Source organism: Rhinatrema bivittatum, chromosome 2 (genome assembly GCF_901001135.1).
Source record: "Rhinatrema bivittatum chromosome 2, aRhiBiv1.1, whole genome shotgun sequence".
NCBI classification, from domain to species: domain Eukaryota; kingdom Metazoa; phylum Chordata; class Amphibia; order Gymnophiona; family Rhinatrematidae; genus Rhinatrema; species Rhinatrema bivittatum.
In genome coordinates this window covers 725,016,923-725,035,782 of record NC_042616.1, presented here as the reverse complement: position 1 = coordinate 725,035,782, position 18,860 = coordinate 725,016,923, and the positions used below count along the sequence as shown (strand labels likewise).

The 18,860-nt window shown below is 44.5% G+C and overlaps 1 protein-coding gene across 4 annotated transcripts; it reads left to right on the top strand.

Annotated features, from left to right (window-relative positions):
* Positions 1-274: 274 nt before the first annotated feature.
* KLF10 (Kruppel like factor 10) lies at positions 275-6,469 on the top strand. 4 transcript variants are annotated; one of them, XM_029591842.1, is made up of 4 exons: positions 275-480; positions 2,183-2,419; positions 2,534-3,425; positions 4,578-6,469. In XM_029591842.1, exons 1-4 carry the CDS (start codon positions 445-447, stop codon positions 4,835-4,837), a joined length of 1,425 nt encoding a protein of 474 aa, XP_029447702.1. In that variant the 5' UTR covers positions 275-444; the 3' UTR covers positions 4,838-6,469. The 4 variants fall into 4 exon arrangements, with proteins under 4 accessions (XP_029447702.1, XP_029447705.1, XP_029447703.1 ...); XM_029591845.1 differs by having other exon boundaries at positions 285-358; XM_029591843.1 differs by lacking the exon at positions 275-480 and adding an exon at positions 1,661-1,787.
* Positions 6,470-18,860: the final 12,391 nt, after the last annotated feature.

Here is an 18,860-nt window from a genome sequence, read left to right as displayed (position 1 = left end):
GTGAGTGGGCGAAAGAGAGAACGCAGACGTGACAGTGAGTCACCCTCTGACAGCCAGGGAAGTTCCCTAGACCCCGCACGCCGCGCTCCGTTTGTGTACCACGCTCAAGCTCCCCGGCGGCCACGACGGCTAGCAGGCGCTGATCACGCGCCCCGCGCCCTCCTATTGGATGTCCTCGCACACACCTTTGCCCGGGATTGGTTCGGAGGGGCGCCTGCTCCGCCCCCACCGGGGGCGGGGCGCGGGGGGTAAGCAGAGCGCTATCTGAATGGAGCAGCTGGGAACAAAAAGAGAAAATAAAGCAGCAGAGAGGCAGCACCGGGTGTCTGGTATCAGTCGCATCAACTCCTAGAACTAGGCAAGGGATAGCTTTATTATAATAGCAATAATCCAGTCCTACCCGCTGGTTCTTGTTTGTTTGAGGGTTTTTTTTCTACTTTGGTAATGCTGAATTTCGGGACTTCGTCTTATCAACGAGCTGTAAGTGCATCTCATCTGAATGGTTTATCTTGAATAATAAGATTGTCATCATCGTCGTCAAAATATTCAGCTATGTCCATAATCCTTTTTTTTTTTTTGTAACGCCCCTTCTAGTAATAACCGGGAGAAGGATTGCAGTAGCTCAGATTTGTTTTGTAATATGGTTAATACTATGATAGACAGAAAAAGCTTCCAGGCAAGAACTGTTATATCGTTACAATAACATGATTAAGGTTTAAAAATTAGCTAAGTAAGCTCTCTGTAACACAAAGGAATGTTATCGCTTTGTAAATTTACTGATTTTAAGTTCTCGGAATATTAGTTTTATAGGTAAGCTATTGACATAGAGAAATACCTGTATTACAATTGTAGTAGTCGGTATTAATGGGTTGTTTTTGTTCTGCTGTTGAAACAACGTTTGTATGTATATTCAGATTGTTTCAAAACATTTAGTGGAGGGAGCTTTCTACAAAAATGTGTGTGACTTTCTTTCTGAACGCACAAGCTTCGAATTTCTAAAGAGGGTGGATTTGTAGGAGTTTTGAACATCAGCAGAGTCTTCCTTCCCGACCCACCTTTTGTTAGTGCACTCTCCAGAGAGTTGTATTATTGGGGTGCGCAGCCCATGGGAATGCTGCAAGCACGCCAACTCCCTGTTTGTGCATGCGTTCAACACACGCGCGCTGGCCGCAGTTGCTTTCTGTGCACGCGCTACTTACATTTCCGTGTATTGGTGTGCACGCGCCACTTACTCTGTGCATTGATGTGCACGCGCCTCCGAGACTGTGTATGTAAGGGTGCGCACGCGCCCTGGAGTGCTGCCGCTGCAGCTCTGTCCGTACAGGCGCGCCGCGGTGGACCGCGCGCCGCCTGTTACACTATGTGCCAAAGGAATTGGGTGAAAGGTTGCCAGGCGCGGCAATTCCCAGTTCACGTTTCCTGAGCGTTGGTGGAACAGGAGCCGATCACGCTCCTTTCACATGCCCACCCTGTCGTTCAATGGCCAATAGGATCCCGCGCTTGCGTGACCTTGGCAACCAATAGTTGGCGGCGGAGGCGGTGATTGGCCTGAGAAGAAAAAGGGCGATGGCAGATGAACGGATTAGGAGGGGAAATGCGGGCCGATGGGAAAACGGAGCAGTAGATCTCTTGAAAGGGGGTGGGTGGGGGGAGGGGGCTTGGAGTTGAAATGAGGTCACCAGTAAAGCTGAGCCAGCCCATACTGCTGCAGCCTTAAAAAAAATTAATAAATAAAACCCTCGCAGCTCGGCCGGCCTTCCCCTCTCTCCACCATGCTGACTTCTTGGGTTTGTAAGGGCATGAGATTGATCTGTAATAGCTGCTGCCATCTAGTAGAAAAAATGATTCTGAAGAAATTTTATGTATTTTTTTTTCAGTTCTTGATGATTTTTATTTACCAACTTAAAATATCTAGAGGTGTCATTGTACATGAGTATTCAAGACCACAGATGCTACCTATTTGGATGTTGGTAATCTGAATAATGGCACCTGTGGATAAATTTTATGTTGGTCTAGATATCCAAAGCTAAATTCCCAGGAGGAGGAGGTGCATATGACTGGGAGTCAGGAGTTTTGTACACTACAGCATCCAGATGTGATCAAGATAAAGAATTGTTTGTTCTGACCAACTTTTATCACATTTTAATACACTGAAAACTGCTCATTTTATTGTTTCTGTCAGATGGAAGGCATGGAGGTGATAGACAGACAAAGGGACAGCGAATGTTCATGGAACAGGAGCCCGGAAAAAAGTGATTTTGAGGCGGTGGAAGCACTTATGTTCATGAGCTGCAGCTGGAAGTCAGATTTCAAGAAATATGCAGATCTTCGACCAATTACACCAGCATCTGATTTCTCAGAGGAAATGGAAGATAATCTGCTATCTTCTACAACAGAATTTCATACATTGCCAGCATCTGTAAGCTTGTTTCTTTTGTCTTTAGTTCATTTTGATAGTTTTTAGTAGACAGTGATGATTGTACTTAATCATGTAAAATAGATGATAATGGAGTGCATCTCTTTTTCCCCATAGTGCTTGACGCCACCCTACAGCCCTTCTAATTTTGAGCCATCTCAAGTACTTCATCCAGTTCTTCCATCACCACCTGTTATACAGTGCAAAGCTTCCACTGATGTCTCGAAGATGAATGTTATACACGCTGTTCTAGAGGCAAACGATGTCCCTGCACAAAGGCCACAGAAAGCTCAAGCAACAAGTGTGATCCGCCACACTGCAGATGCACTGCTGTACGATTATAATTCTTGTCCAACAAAAACAACTAGCCTGCCAATGAATCAGGATAATGCTATGAAAAAAACCACCCAATTTAATGATGAAACATCAAGAAAAAATCTGCCATGTGTAGCATTGTCACCTATCCCATTGATGTGGGAATGCAAGAAAGTTGTGTCAGAAGTGGGGAAAACCACAGCACCAAGTGTTGGCTCAGTGTCTTTGTCACAGACTTCGATCGCTAATCCATTCCCTGTGTCAGGCCAACCAGCTCCAGTCATGGTACCTTCATCTTCTGCAACAACAGGTGGCTTGCCGCCTATGCCAGTCATTTGCCAGATGGTTCCACTCGCTGCGAACAGTCCTGTTATGGCAGCGGTAGTCCCCAGTGCTGTGCCGAGCCAACAGCCAGCCCTTTGCCAGCCTGTCATGTTCATGGGCACTCAAGTCCCTAAAGGTACAGTTATGTTTGTTATGCCTCAGCCAATTGCTCAGAAACCTCAAGTGACGAGCCATAATGGCACAAGATTGTCACCTATTGCTCCTGCTCCGGGTTTCACCCCTACTACAGCAAAAGTTGTGCCGCAGATGGATTCCTCACGAATCAGAAGCCACATTTGCAGCCATTCAGGGTGTGGAAAGACATACTTTAAGAGTTCCCATTTGAAAGCTCACATGAGAACTCACACAGGTAAGACATTTTGCTTCGATTCATATAAGAAATGTAATACTGACTATTGCAACACTCTCACAGGAGGGTGTTTTGGGGCTCTGTTTGTTCAGGATATTTTTCAATACCGTCTGAAGGTCAGTAGCTTCATGTCAATCTTATTGTGGTTCTCTCCCCACCACACCCTTATCTTCTTATCCCTGTGATAGTAATTGTGATACTCTTGAATTTTTATTGTTCTGTAGGATTATGAAAAATAGATAACAACATTGCATTGAATCTGGAAATGTCAACAGATGTCAGTGGTGGAAGCAAAAGGAAACCCATTTGCCCACCTTACCGTAGACTAGTGTTTCCCAGTTCTGTTTTCCAAGAACCTGTAGCAGGTCTGGAAATGAGAACCATTAAATTTGCAATTTAACTTGATGTTTAGGAAGGCTAATTATATGCACATCTATTTCATGAATGTTCATTGTGGATCTCATGTAAATCAGACTTGCTAGGGGTTTTCAAGAACTAAAAGGGAAGCACTGTCTTAGAACAAGGGGGGAAAAAAAAAACTTGGGACATAGCATGCTCACCTGATGGTAGGCAGTGAGAATCTGAGGGCTCAGATGTGTCTAGTGCTACATGTAATCTCTATAAGACACTGTTTGTGGGGGGATATGTACTGGCAGGGTTGCCACACTTTTCTTGGGTGGGATTCTTCCAAGAGTAAATAGGAGTGTCTCTTTAAGAGCAGATAGGTACATAATGCTCAGTTTGTGCCATAGCTGGATCCCTAGCTATTGAAAAGGAGTGGGAAAAACAACTTAGAAAATGGTCATTTAAACTCATATAGTACTTAAAGCATTTGTTGACACTAGTAGTTAACCAATTAACAACAAAAGTGTAAACTAGTCTTTCTGGGGAATGCCTTTTGCTGTCAAAACCATGTTAACCCCTGATAGACTTTGTAGATGGCAGATTTTTTTCAGCCCTTACATCCTTTTTATTCCCTAGAATTGTTGTACTTATATTCTTCCTTTGGAGGATTCAGTGTTTGGAAAACAGAATAAAATATGTACACCTGCTGACTCTTGTAGAATACCAGATGGCAGGAAGTAATGGTCTGAAGTGTTGCTATGCAACACACTTTCCTATTTTTCATGATTTTTATTTTGGTTATTTTAGGAGAGAAACCCTTTAACTGTAGTTGGGAAGGCTGTGAGAGGAAGTTTGCACGTTCCGATGAACTGTCTCGACATCGCAGGACGCACACTGGCGAGAAAAAGTTTGCCTGCCCAATGTGTGAACGTCGCTTTATGCGGAGTGACCATTTGACTAAGCACGCACGTCGCCACTTATCAGCCAAGAAGCTCCCAAATTGGCAAATGGAAGTGAGCAAGTTAAATAGCATGGGCTTGCCATGTACCTCGATGCCTGTGCAATGAAGTGCCAACATCTAAAGCCATGCCAATTAGCTCTTGGCACAGCTATGTTGCATCAGTGACATCAAAATGCTTCCTTCTGCAGGTCTCGGGTTGTTCTATGGGACCGTATTGGACTGAAGTGAAGGTTGTCTGCATTTGGTCGTACAGATGTCAGCAAGCGCCTCTGGCATACAGTGGATTGGCAGACTGGTTTTGTACATGGGCAGGAAGAGGAAATGCATTTGAAGGTTCTGGCAAAAGGCCTTGTGGTCTGTTCAGGGAAAATGTGCAGTGATCACAGTGGTAATTGCACAAGCACAGTTGTGAAAAAGGGAGGGTGGTCTGTTGTGCTTTTTATTAGTTCATACTCTGTACAGATAGCTAGAGTCTGAAGTAGAAAGTTGCCTGTGTTTGAATATTTGCAACCAACTTCAGGGATGTTACACAGTGAATCACACAGAATATAAATGCAGGAGAGTAGCTCCACATATTAAGTGAAAGGGAGCCCTTCCAAGTTTCCCAATCAGCAGGAGCCTCTATATTCAGAACACCATCATAATTTTAAATAAGGTGGAAGTGTATCTGATGGGCTGGTACAGTACATGTTCTCATTTACCCACACAGAATAGAGTTGGGACATGTAAAGTGTTTTTTTTGTCCTTGTTTCCATCCTGACTCATCTGAAGAGTGCGTGCATACTGCTTTTGGAATTGTAAAAAAAACCCAACCCACTGGAGAGTCCATTTCTGCAAGGATACAGGGTGTGTTTTGCTATTTAGTGTGGGACTTTGGGAAGTGCTGCACAGTAGGTGGGTTCAGCCTTCTTGGTTTAGTACTTGTCCATACAGAACTGATTGTATAAAGAGGGGTTGAGGGGGTATCCAAGCCTTGTCACCCTCTCTTCATGGGTAGATTTTGCTACTCTAAATGGAGTCTGCTGTTAAGACTTTAATAAAATGTAACTTGTACTGCCACTTTTAATGCAGTCTCAATACTTGGTAGTGGAAGAGGCCAGTCAAGTAGCTGGCAAGGGCCAAAGGTCACAAGATATGCTAATGCAAAATAGTTAATATGTGACACTCTCTCTTAACCTTTTTAGTTCTTTGTTCAATTTCCTTTTTTAAAAATATTTTTCTTTGATACTTCCAAAACAGCTGGCTAGCACCTCAAAATCTTACCAAGCTTCAGGTTTTCAGTTGACACAGTTTGCAATTGTAAAGGGGAAATTTTGTGCAACGATCCAGCTGTATTGTGCACGTTTGTCAAGGCTAGATTTCCAGGGACTGGAGAGAAGCGTAGTGAGCCTGCCACACACACGTCAGTAGCTGAAGATGATGCAGAGAAGCGAGCAGATAGTGGGGTTTTTGTTTTTTTTTTCTTTCTCTGATGAGGCCAGAAATTAAGATGCGTTAAAACAGAATGAAAGTGATTTGCTTTACAAGAAAATGAAGTTTAAATTGTTTGTCCCAAAAGAGAGAATTATAATTTTTACATTCTGTGACATTCTTTCATATACAGTATTGTGATAGATTTCATGTACAGATGCAAAGTGTTAGTGTAATAGAAACACTTTTATGACTACTTTAAGATTTGCACAGTTTTTCTTATATCAATCTTTATATGAGGTTTACAATAAAGAACAATTTTCTATCATGGAGTTGTCCTGTTTTCCTTTCTTTGTGTTATTTTGTGGATGGGAGACGCAGGGGGAGAGGGGGGTACTAGAATCAGAAGCACCGCACAATATTCTACGGACTTGACTCTGTTTATGCTACTCCCGGATCAGGTTTAACCTCAGTAATGGTTGGTTAAATCAGTTTTTCTCTAGAGTAACAAATCCATTACATAAATAAGCATTTGGTATATGATATCAGATTTAGTTTCTAAATTTTGTGTCTTATCAGCTAGTTAAGCAGACTGGAGATGAAACCTTGACTCCCAATAACCTCAGCCATTTTAACTTTGCAACCATCCTTTAAAAATAGGATGTGGCACTGACATTTCAATTTAAAAGGATTTTTTTTTTAAAGGAGCACAGAGGCCACCATGAAGCTTTGAACAATCCTGTAATTGCTAGTCTTTTTCTGTATTCGGTTTGTGATGTATGCTTTGTAGAAATTCTGAGCTGAGCACGCCATGTAGAAAGAAAGCAGACGTCATGAAGAAGTGGTCTGGGGCTGGCTAGGCACTACAGAGGTGGTGCTGCACGCTGCCGTGTGGAAGATCGCAGTTTGGTTCCGAGTTGGGCCTTGTACCGCCGCACTGCTGGGACTGGGGATGCTGTAGAGGCAGCGTTCAGAGCCTCGTGGCGGGAGGGGAGCCTCAGCCCTCACTCTGGTTTTGGAGAGAGCCACAACGTCTGAGCATTGTGAAAATAAGACTAGATTAGTATTTCCATGCACTGATTTTACTGTTTAATCAAAAGGAGAAACCCTGGACAAAAAATAATTGGTGTTTTGGTGTAATTTATTCACCAGTTTAGTATGTCTGTAAATTCATGATCCCTCTATGAACAGTTTGGAATATGAAATAACTTGACCCTGATTCAGGAAATAATGCAAAACTGTCAATTTCAGACAGCTTTCCCCGCTACTTATAAAATTAAGAGCAGCAAAATAAAAGAAAGTGAATGCTGGGGTCGCCTTTGTATTCTCTCTTATCTACTTTAGCAACAGTAGAAGTAAAGGAAAGAGGTGGGGGGTGAAAATTATGGGAAATTTTGATCCCAATATATTAATTACACATAAACATTTCTACTCCACAACCATTCCATCCCTTGTCATGGAACGTACAGAGCTTATAATGATGCTTTAGTGGAAGTAAGGGTTTTAAATCTGTATTAAAGCGTGCACAGAAATAAGGGTCCTTGCAAATTATTCTTAGCATGATTCATAAAAAGAAAAAGCTTACATTCTTCACTTCGTCCATCCATCTATCTGTGCAGGCAGACAAATAGAAAACAAAAGTGCTGGTGGGGTAGTTGCTGCCGGCTGGAGCGGTGAGGCTGACAGGGGTCCCCAGACTTCAGCCAAAAAAGCAGATGAAGCAATGAGGCTGGTAGGGGTCCCAGTCCTTGCTAGTCAAAGAAAAAGCTGCCCCCTCTTCCACCACACACACCTCAACCTACTCACAAACCACCACGCCCCTACTTTTCACCCACATCCGCCTCACAAACTGTCTTCTATGCGCACCCACACATCAAACTTGTACTCTCACCCCATTCCCCTACCAGCTCCAACCACATGAACGCTCATGCCTTCCGCACACACCCCCTCTATGCACACAAACCCATACATCCTCCAACCCTCTCCTCCCTCCATCCCCCACAAAGCAACGGCAAGCTAACACGCATACACATGGAGCTTCGTGACAGATAAACTCACTAACACACATGCAGGTCATGGGTTTCATAAAACATGCTCTTTTAAGTTACCATGTAATTCTAGATTTTGGGGGTGAGGGTTCTGCTTTTAAAGAATTTTAGCAGACCGCAAACATGGAGTTACATGTATTACTTCAGTTTGCTGTAGAATAAACATGACTACACAGTACTGTTTTTCAGATGTACTGTACGTAGTCTGAAAGGAAACCAGAAGTCTCTCGTCCAGCCTTCTTCTGAATGCCTAACTTTTCTCGCTGTTAGGGGAAGGGAAAAAAAGGTTTTATGCATCCACCGGTATTTCAACAATGAAACAAATTCCTCCCTAGCCCCATATTTGCTGATCAGCATTGCTGCATTAGCACATTTCCCTGCAATGATTTAGGGGCCTCTATAGTAAGAGGTGTTCATGTTAATGGCTGCGTTTACATACCAAAGCATTACCAATAACACAGAAAACAAATCCTCATAGCATGCAAAAAATATTATTGAAATGCGGCTCATGCAATTCCATGCAAAGCAGCTCATTAATATTTCAATGAATTAATGAAAATCTCATTAAAGCATGCGATTTGCATTAAACATCACTGCTCTAGCCCCTTCCCTCCCCCCATAAAATAAGCATTTAACTTCCTGTGAATTAGCTGTAGCCTTGTTAACACAAGAAAGGGCCCATTGGCATCCCTCTTTGTTAAAATATGGGCCAATGGGCCCCAGACAGTTCTCCCTCATCCCACCCTGGCAGACACCTCCTCCTCGTAAGACCCATTCCTTCAAATGCCATATCTGGAAAGAGTGTGGGAATCTGCAGGCATAGAGTGCCCTGAAGTCGGTCGGTGCCGTTTTGAATTTGACCCGGGTGCAAGGAAGGAGGAAACTGACCTCTCTCCTGCCTCACTCACTCTTTGCAGATTTGATGTTTAAAGGAGTAGGTAGGAGGGGGGGCGGAGCTCGGATCAGGCAAGGAAGAGTCCATCGGGGGAGCGGGTTGGGCTCCAATACAACTCGCTGGAATACTGGAGGCACCAGATTGCCATTTAGTCTTTTCTGGAGCTAAAATCCCAGAGGTTCATATTCAAAAGAATTTAGCCGGATAACTGAGAAGTGAAAATTTGGACACTTTTCGGCTATATTCTAGCCAGATTATTTATTTATTCATTTGCAATCATTTATTAATAGCCTAACTGATAAAAAAAAATCTTTCTAAGCAATGTACAACATGTAGCAAAACAAAATCAGTACAAATCTTATTTAATAACAGAACTTTTCTCCCAACTAAAGAATCCCTCAGGAATATGACACAGAAGACAGTAATTGAAGAGAAATAACTCAGCCTTCAGAAACATTACTCATGAATTGGGTTTTTAAGAGTTTCCGAAATCTGAAAAGATCTTTCTCTTCCCTTAGGACTGATGGAACATCATTCCATAACTTTGGAATAGTCGAAGAGAAAGATTTGCACCTTAAACGTGCATGGCGAAAAATGGAATTTGCAAAAAAATGTTTACTGGTTGATCCTACATTTCTACTGGTTTCATACCACTGCAAATGATTTTTCACATAACTTTAAATACCAGTGTTAGGTGTTTGAATTTATATCTCGTGCTAAGTGGGGGACAATGAAGTCCCAAAAGTAATGGACCTGCAGACATTCTCCTAGGGCTTCCAGTCACTAAACTTGCTGCCATATTTTAGATTTACTTGCATCGGCTGCATTCATTTTGCTGGAAGTCCCAAAAGCAATGTATTGCAATAATCGATATGTGAAAGTACCAACGCATATGCCACAGATTTTTAAGCAGGCAGATGATCTAAGTAGGGTCTGACAAATCTCAACATTTTCACTTTGTAATGGGTGTTTTTTGCTACTTGCGAAATATGCATCACTGGGCTTGGTTAGTGTAACATTTCACCAGATCTTTTCCCAAAGGAGCAAGTATTTGCCCATCATCCGCATTCATATACAGAATAAAACCTGCCCTCCGGGTAATCACACCTTACACCAGAGCTTTCCAAACTTTTCATGTCGGTGAAACACTTTTTAGACCAGAGCTTTCCAAACTGTGTGTCGCGACATGTTAGTGTGTCGCCTGCAGTGTAAAGTGTGTCGCCCGGTCCACATAGCAGCAGGGCCGGTGGAAGCAGGGAACTACAGCAGGAAGATCAGCGGGGCCACGGTGGAGCTTACCTCACCACGGCCCGAAGAAAAGGGTCACGTTCACTCCTCCTCCTTCCTGCCTGTGCAGCCCCGGAAGAAAAACGTTGCCGGAGCCGCGTGGGCAGGAAGAAGGAGGAGCATCTGCCGTGTACAGAAGAAGAGCAGCGTTAATGGGCCACGGCATACCCCAAGTCACGGTGCCCCGAGAAGAGGAGGAAACCCGGTAGTAGGGCCGCTGTGAGAATGAGAACCTGATTGTGAGTTTGAGGGAAGAAGACAGATGGAGAAAAAAAAATAGAAGTAAAAAAGACCCTGTAAAAAGAATTGGCAAAAAACAAGAAAGGGAAGGTGGAAAAAAAAGCTTGTGACCAACCGATTAGAAAACTAAGATCAGACAGCAAAGGTAAAAAAAATTACTTTTTAGTGATTGGCACATGTTATCTTTGGGAATGTGCAAGTGTAGCACTTTCTTTATGCCAATCTCACAATGTACGAGATCGTCATGGAGGAAGTGGAAGCCCGCAAATATTTAATACCACAAGGCCTGCACAGAGGAGGCAGCAGAATGGGCTTCAGTGTCAGTAGCAGCAATCAGCACCTCCCCAAATATCCACATGGCAGCAGTGACAGTGGCAGCAGAGGAATGAGAGAGGCTCTGAGGTTGCTGGCACAAGAAAGAGAGGGGGGGTCTGCCTTTAGTGTGCATGTGTATGAATGGGAGACTGCCTGGGGGTGTATGTGTGTGAATGCATGGGTGCCTGCCTGAGGCTGTGTCTGTGTATGAGAATGAATGGGTGTCTTCCTGGGGTCTGTCTGTGTGAGAATAGGTGCCTGCCTGTGTGTGGTGTATGTGTGTGTGAGAATGAATTGGTGCCTGCCTGTCCTCCTAGGGGTCTCTGTGAGTGTGTGAGAATGTGTGCATGCCTGGGGGGTGGGGAGGGAGCAGTGTGAGAATGAATGGGAACTGCCTGGGGGTCAGCGAGGGTGTAACATTATGTAATCCACAAAAATGTATGTATATATTTAAGGAAACATACATAAATTGTCAAAAGACGTTTTGTTCGTTTAACCTTTAACCTCTGGTTTGCTAGTAGACTGAATTATTGTGTCGTGAAATTATGTGTTTATATAAAATAAATTTCACCAAAAATTCAAATCCCACCAGGGATACCTTCAATGTTTGTATGTTTTTAACAAATGATTTTCCCAAAAAAATTAACAAAAAATAAATAAAAAATTTTTAAGGATGGTAGGAACGCTTCATATATTGTATTATACAACACCATCCAGGTGTTATTCAATGTATTTAATCATTAACGTCCCCCCTTCCATCCACAATATTTTTTAGCGTGAAAAGTGCAAAAAATTGTACAAAATAATTAAACAAACTTATCATTCGTTGTAAAATCAATAAATGTTTCTAAATGATGTTAATGCATCCTGATTCGCTGAATACATAGTAAACAATGTCCCAACTTATCTGTCCGATGTTAAATAGCCCGATGAGGCCCCGTTTCAAATCCAAAAAGGATTTTTTCTCAAGGGATGTTTGTTGATTGTCAATGGTTAGGTATGTTTACGAAAATCAAATCGTTTAGTTCTGTGCCACACTGGATAGTCAGCAATGTTTGCCAAAGTGGAATCTGTGCGGAATCAAACATATAACATATTCACTGATTGTATCTTTGCCTGAATTTTCTATCCGATTACCGCTACATCCTTTTCACCAGCTGTAAAATCTTGTGTCGCACTACATATATAAATCTTCAACCTTTCTTGCGAATGACTCCCAACCTCAAAATAAACTGTGTCTAAATACAACTTTTATAAATGCATCTCTGTGTACCTGTATACTCCGCAGAGTTGTTGCAAATTGCCTTTCAAACAGACCATCAAGTCTTGTACTGCACTGCAACTATAAATCTTCAGCTTTCCCGGCAAGTAACTCTCTGCTGTGGCCTTCCAAAACGCGGATTAATGTCCTGCTGCTGAACGCTCCGAATCAACTGTCGATTTAAAAGCATGGCAAAGCTGTAGATGAGACAGACTGAGAATAGACTACTCACTAGATGGTAGCTGTAAGGCTGGCGATTCCACCAGGCTGAAGTAGATGGCAACAGGCACAAAGGCAGGGAGAGCAGGCCCTCGAGGAGCGAGTACCTGATCCCAGTAAGGCACCTGTAAAGAAAGCAGAGGGCCCCTGAGGAGCGGGTACCCAGGTTAAGCATATAAATACCTCCCAGGGGGTGGAGAACTCCTGGGGATGATCGAAGTCTCCCGCACTGGCCTCTTTAAAAGAGGACCTCGTCTTGCCGCTCGCGCCTAGATGATATCGGTGGGCGGGGCTTCTGAGGCTTCGGCGTTCCAGCCGTGGAAGGAGGCCCTCCGACGTGGAAACAGACCTCGGTGCCAGAGGGAGCACCCCCACGCCCAGCGTCAGGGGCTTGGTATTAGTGATCACGCCGCCAGGGGGGGCGGAATTAGCAATTTGTTGTGAATCTGCTAAGGAGTTAGCGATCTGTTATGGATCACCTCTTCCAGAGGGGAGGAGTGAGTAATCTGATCAATGCTGCTCCCTCAAGGGGAGGAGCTAGCAATCTGTAATACTCCATAGGTGGGGTCAATAATCTGTTGTGGGTTGGCTCCCACAGTGTGGCAGTCTATACGATACCACTCTAGTAGTGTAAGGAATAAACACTTAGTGGAAATTGGTGAATCCTTGGGCCGATGGCAGATGACAGCGCCCCCAGGAGGATATCCTGAGAGGGACCACCGGCTAGGCTGGAGTATGGAGACAAACACAGATAGTTCTTTATTAGACAGGAAGTAGAACCAACAGAGGTGGCAGTAGTGAGTTGATGTGCCCGGCAGGGCTGAAGTCCCTCAGATACTGGAATTGAGATCTCTGGGTTTCTGAGCCGTAGAGAGAGACTATAGATAGTGAGTAGACAGGGTATGCTGGATACATAACCAGTAGTAGATGATACACTCACAATTGTAGATATCTATAATGGCTTCTATGCAACAGAGAGTCTTCAGTATATTCAGAAATAGGAGCCATAGGCGAGTATTGGTTCCTATATGAAGTCTGAAATAAGAACTCACAATATCTGTGTTTGAGATGGCTTCTGAAATAGAAGAAAGTCTTTGGAGAGTTTTAGGAACATAGCCCCTCATGGAGCGAGTACCGGTTCCTATCTGCAATCTGTAATAGAAATGTACCAGATATAGGTATGCAATAGCTTCTGAGATGGAAGAGAGTCTGTGAAGTGTTTTAGGGACATGGGCCCTCGTGGAACGAGTACCAGTTCCTATCTGCAATAGTAACTCACGATCTCCGTACCTGCAATAACGTCTTAGACAGAAGGGAGTCTTCAGAGATTAGGAACATAGGCCCTTGTGGAGCGAGTACCAATTCCTATCTGTAATAGAACTCACAGTGTTCACGTCTGCGATCGCTTCCAGGCAGTAAGGAGTCTTCTGAGCATTCTGGGACGTAGGACCTCAAGGAGCAAGTACCGGATCTCGTCTAGCAGTCTGAAATCAAGAAGAGAGAGCGGGGCCCCCGAGGAGAAGCGGCAAGGAGAAGCCGCGGCAGCATCTGTCCGTCAGAGCCGAAGGGAGTCGCCACAAAGGTAGAGAGGGTGGAGCGAGGGCGAGAACAGGCACGAACGCAACACTTGGAGAGCGGCGGACAGCTTCCGGAAGCGGTAAGTTTGGTCGGCCATGGTCTCTGTGGCCGGCTGACGTAACAAAGTCTGAGATCAGGCTGAGGTCTAACCAGGTATCCATCCACAGTGAAGGCGGGATGGATAGGCAGGGCATGAAGGCAAGGAGAAGAACGGGTGGGCAGTGAGGGCAAGGCTGAAGAACTGAAGACAAAGACGCTTGAATTGAAGAACTGAAGACAAGATGCTGAAGCAACTCACATTACTTGGGAGTGGGGGATCTGTTGCTGAAGCGATTCAGTACTAGAGCCTTGCCCTATTATAGGGCTTTAGTGCTGATGTCATTGGTAAGGGCCATGGGGGTCTTTCCCACCACAGTCCCTTTAAATCGGGTGAAGAGGCACGCACGCACCTAGGGTGGGTGCGCTGTATAAGTGTTGTCATTGATATCTTGCCATGCCGAGGAGTTGCAGCCAGTTCGGCGGGAATTATTGGTGGCATCCTGCCGCATGTCGGAATAGGTCAGGAGGTGAAAGCAGCAGTCTGTGGGGGCAGCCTGTTGACCGCTGATCACAACAGTTTCATGGAGTGTCATTTAATTTTAGTGTTGTTTGAAAGGGTAAATTACCATTCTTTATTTACCTGTTCTGCTTGTTCTATCCGTTACCTGTTCACAATCATATCCCCTCTCAGCCATCTCTTTTCCAAGCTAAAGAGTCCTAATTTGTTTAGCCTTTCTCCATAAGTGAGCTTTTTTTTATTCCCCTTTATCATTTTTGTCACCTCTGTACCACTAAGCACTTTTTTGAGATGGAGCAACCAGAATTTCAAACAATACTCAAAGTGCTGTCGCCCCATGGATCTACACAAAGGCATTATGATATTCTCAATTTTGTTCCCTGTTCCTTTCCAAATAATTCATAACATTTTATTTGCTTTTTGAAATCTTCAGCACTCTGAGCTGAAGATTTCAAGGTATTGTCCCCAAGAACTCCGAAGTCTTTTCCTGGGTGATGGCTCCTAATATGGAGCCCAGTATCGTGTACCTGTAGTTGAGATTATTTTTCGTCACGTGCATTACTTTGCATTTGTGTTATGGAGTGGACCCTTGGGCCGGCTAGGATAACTTACGCACGTAACCCCGAAAACCTGACTCTGCCCGCCAAACCTATTTTGCCTAGGCTCTGCTGTGCGCGCAAGCCCCAGGACGCGCGTATATCCTGGGGCGTTGAAAAAGGGGCAGGAAGGGGGCGGGGCTGCGGTCAGGGGGCCATGAGGTCAGGGGCCATGAGGTCTGGGGGTCGTGCCAGGGGATGGCATGCCAGCAGCTGGCCGGCGCGCGCAAGTTACGTAACCCTGAAAATCTGCCCCTGCGTGCGCTGAGCCTATTTTGCATTGAGGCCACTCCAATTTCAGAACGGCCTCGGAGGGAATGGGGAAAGCCATCGGGCCTCCCCTAGTGCTCGGCGCGTGCAAGGTGCACAAGTGTGCACCCCCTTGCGCACGCCGATCCCAGATTTTATAACATGCCTGCGGCAGCACGCGCATGTTATAAAATCGGGTGTACATTTGTGTGCGCTGGGTAGCACGCACAAATATACCCAACGCGCGCTCCTTTAAAAATCTGCCCCTTTGTGAATAGTGAGGTATGAACTGTCTGTAGAAGTTCGCAAACCCTAGGAATCATTGGAGAGCCTTGACTCCCACAGGCCGAGGCCAATCTCTAATGGCGGACACCTTATCCGGGTCCATTTGGAATCCTGTAGATGAGACTGTGTAACCCAGGAATGGTAGTGACTCTTTCTCAAGCAAGTACTTTTCCAATTTAGCGAAAAGACGGTTGTCTCTCAAGATTTGTAGAACTTGTTTCACATGCTGGCGGTGTATGTCTATATCTTTAGAATAGATCAGAACGCAGGGCCGTTGCAAGGGGATTTTGCGCCCTAGGTGAGCCTTCTCCCTTGAGCCCCCCTGGTTGCACCGCCACCCCCTGGTCTTGGCCCCGACTCCTACCTCATTCTAGATCACACCCACCGGCTGTGTGGTTTTCTGGATCGCAAGCAGGCTGGGCACTGCTTGCGGCCTGCCAAATCTCCACTCCTCTTTGCCACCGCTTGCGGCCCCATATGACTCGCACCCAGTGGCGGATCAAGGGTCTCCAGCACCCGAGGGCTAATGCATTTGTGTGCCTCTCCAGCATCCTCCCCCCGTAATCCTTCTTGTACTAATGCTTGAAGTCACAGAAAATCTGTGGTGTCTTTAGGCAGAAGAATTTGGGGGGGGGGGGGGGGGGGCGCGTGGGAGCCAAAATGACATTTCTTCATCACACCCATCTCTATAGCATGGATCCTGCTTTATAATTGGTTATAAAAAAAGTGTTAATAAACAAGTCCAAAGGGTCTTCTGCGTAATTTTAAAAAGCTGGCCAGTTTCACACTATAAAATTATTTGATAGCCTCATTCAACTAATTCTATAGGGCTATGAGAGTGAAGTCTGGAATATATAGGAAGGGACAGAATGTCAATATAAATCCTGCACCTCCAGTTCTGTAACTCTGTGCATCCACTGAAATTCCCCCAAACAATGGAGCTTGAATGTTTTCCCTTACAGCTCATCATACTGAAAGATATTTTCAAATTCTGGTGTCACCTCACAGTAACAGCAGCACAAACACCTTCCACTGCCAGGCACATTGTGAACTAACACAAAACCTCGCAAAAAAGACACTCAAAATCTATACTGCAATCCCATTGTAACACAACAGTTACACCAAGGACTCAACACCAAGGACTCAAACACCAAGGACTCAACACCAAGGACTCAAACAACAATAACCCTACCTGTAAAAAAGCAAGGGTAAATATTACACTGGGTCCTAGAATACCAATACACCACCTACTGAGGAAACAAAACAAACCCGATTGCTATAGATCCCTATGCTAGCAAAATCACCAAATACAGAATACAAAATAAAGGAGCACAAATTAGAAAAAACTGAAATGGAAACCCCAAGAAGCCAGACTCTGTGTATTAACAATGGAAAAACAGAACCACCATTCCTCATAAAACAATAAATTCAAGAAACATAAAGCATCAGTTATAATAGTAAAACCATACTAATAAAAGAATATTTTAAAACTACGATAAATACAATTTCTATTAATTAAAATTGTATACATTTTTTACAATTTCCCAAACACCAATAAAATATTTAAAAACAGCACATATATCAAATAACACACAATAATTAAAACTAATAAGGATTTTAAAAAGCCCTACTGTCCATAATTGGGAGCTCTTGATTTCCAGTCACCCTGATATTGTCAAGGATTAGGAGGTTATCCTCTCTCTCTCACACCTACTCACATGTCCATTCTCTCTCACACATACACTGTCACATACACATTCATGCTCTTATACCCACCATAACCTCTCGCTCTCACTGACACTGACACACTCTCAGGCTATAAGACACTCTCTCCACCTTCACACACACACCTCCCCCACACACACTCGTACTCCCCTGGATTTTCTCATACACACTCATGCTCTCACTCTCACTGGCTCCCTCACATACACACAAACACACACACCCAGGCAAGCTCCCAATCATTCTCACATAAACACACACACACACACAGGCAAGCTCCCAGTCATTCTCACACTAAACCCCAGTCAGGCTCCCATTCATTTTCACACCACTCCCTCCCCATCCCCCAGGCATGCACACATTCATTCTCACACACACAGCCCTCCAGGCAGGCACCAATTTATTCTCACACATACACATACACCACACACAGGCAGTCACCTATTCTCACACATACAAACCCCAGGAAGACACCCATTCATTCTCATATACAGACACACCCTCAGGCAGGCACCTATGCATTCACACACATACATCCCCAGGCAGACTCCCATTCATACACATGCACATACTAAAGACAGAGACTCCCTCTCTTTCTTTTGTCAGCAACCTCAGAGCCTCTCTCATTCCTCTGCTGCCACTGTCACTGCTGCCTCGTGGCTATTGGGGAGGTGCTGATTGCTGCTACTGGCACTGAAGCCCATTCTGCTGCCTCCTCTGTGCAGGCCCCATGGGCTTCCAGTTCCTCCATGCTGATCTCGTACATTGTGAGATCCGCATAGAGAAAGTGCTAGTCTTGCACATTCCCAAAGATTACATGTGCCTATCAGTAAAAAGTAATTTATGTTTTTTTTTACATTTGCTGTCTGATCTTAGTTTTCTAATCAGTTGGTCACAGGCTTTTTTTTTTTCCACCTTTCCTTTCTTATTTTTTTGCCAATTCCTTTTATATTGTCTTTTTTCTATTTCTTTTCTCTCCATCTGTCTTCTTCCCTCAAACACACAGTCAGGTTCTCATTCTCACATGCTTTCTCTCTCTCTCTCTCTCTCTCATACACACACACACACACACACACAGGCTCTCACTCTCACATGCTCTCTCAAACAATCATTCATACACACAGTCTCTCACTGGCACATGCTGTCTGACTCTCACACACACAGGCTCCCTCTCATACAATCATTCATACACACAGTCTCTCACTGGCACATGCTGTCTGACTCTCACACACACAGGCTCTCTCTCACTCCCACATGCTATTTTGCTTAATCACAGGCTCTCACTGTCACATGCTGTCTCTCTCACACACACAGAGGCTCTCATATGCTGTCTCTGCAAACATTCAGGTCTTCACACCCACACACAGTCTCTCAACTCACTCTCACACACAATCTCTCAACTCATCTCATACATGCACACATACACACTCTACAGGCCCTCAGCCTCTCTCTCACCTCTGGGCCTCTT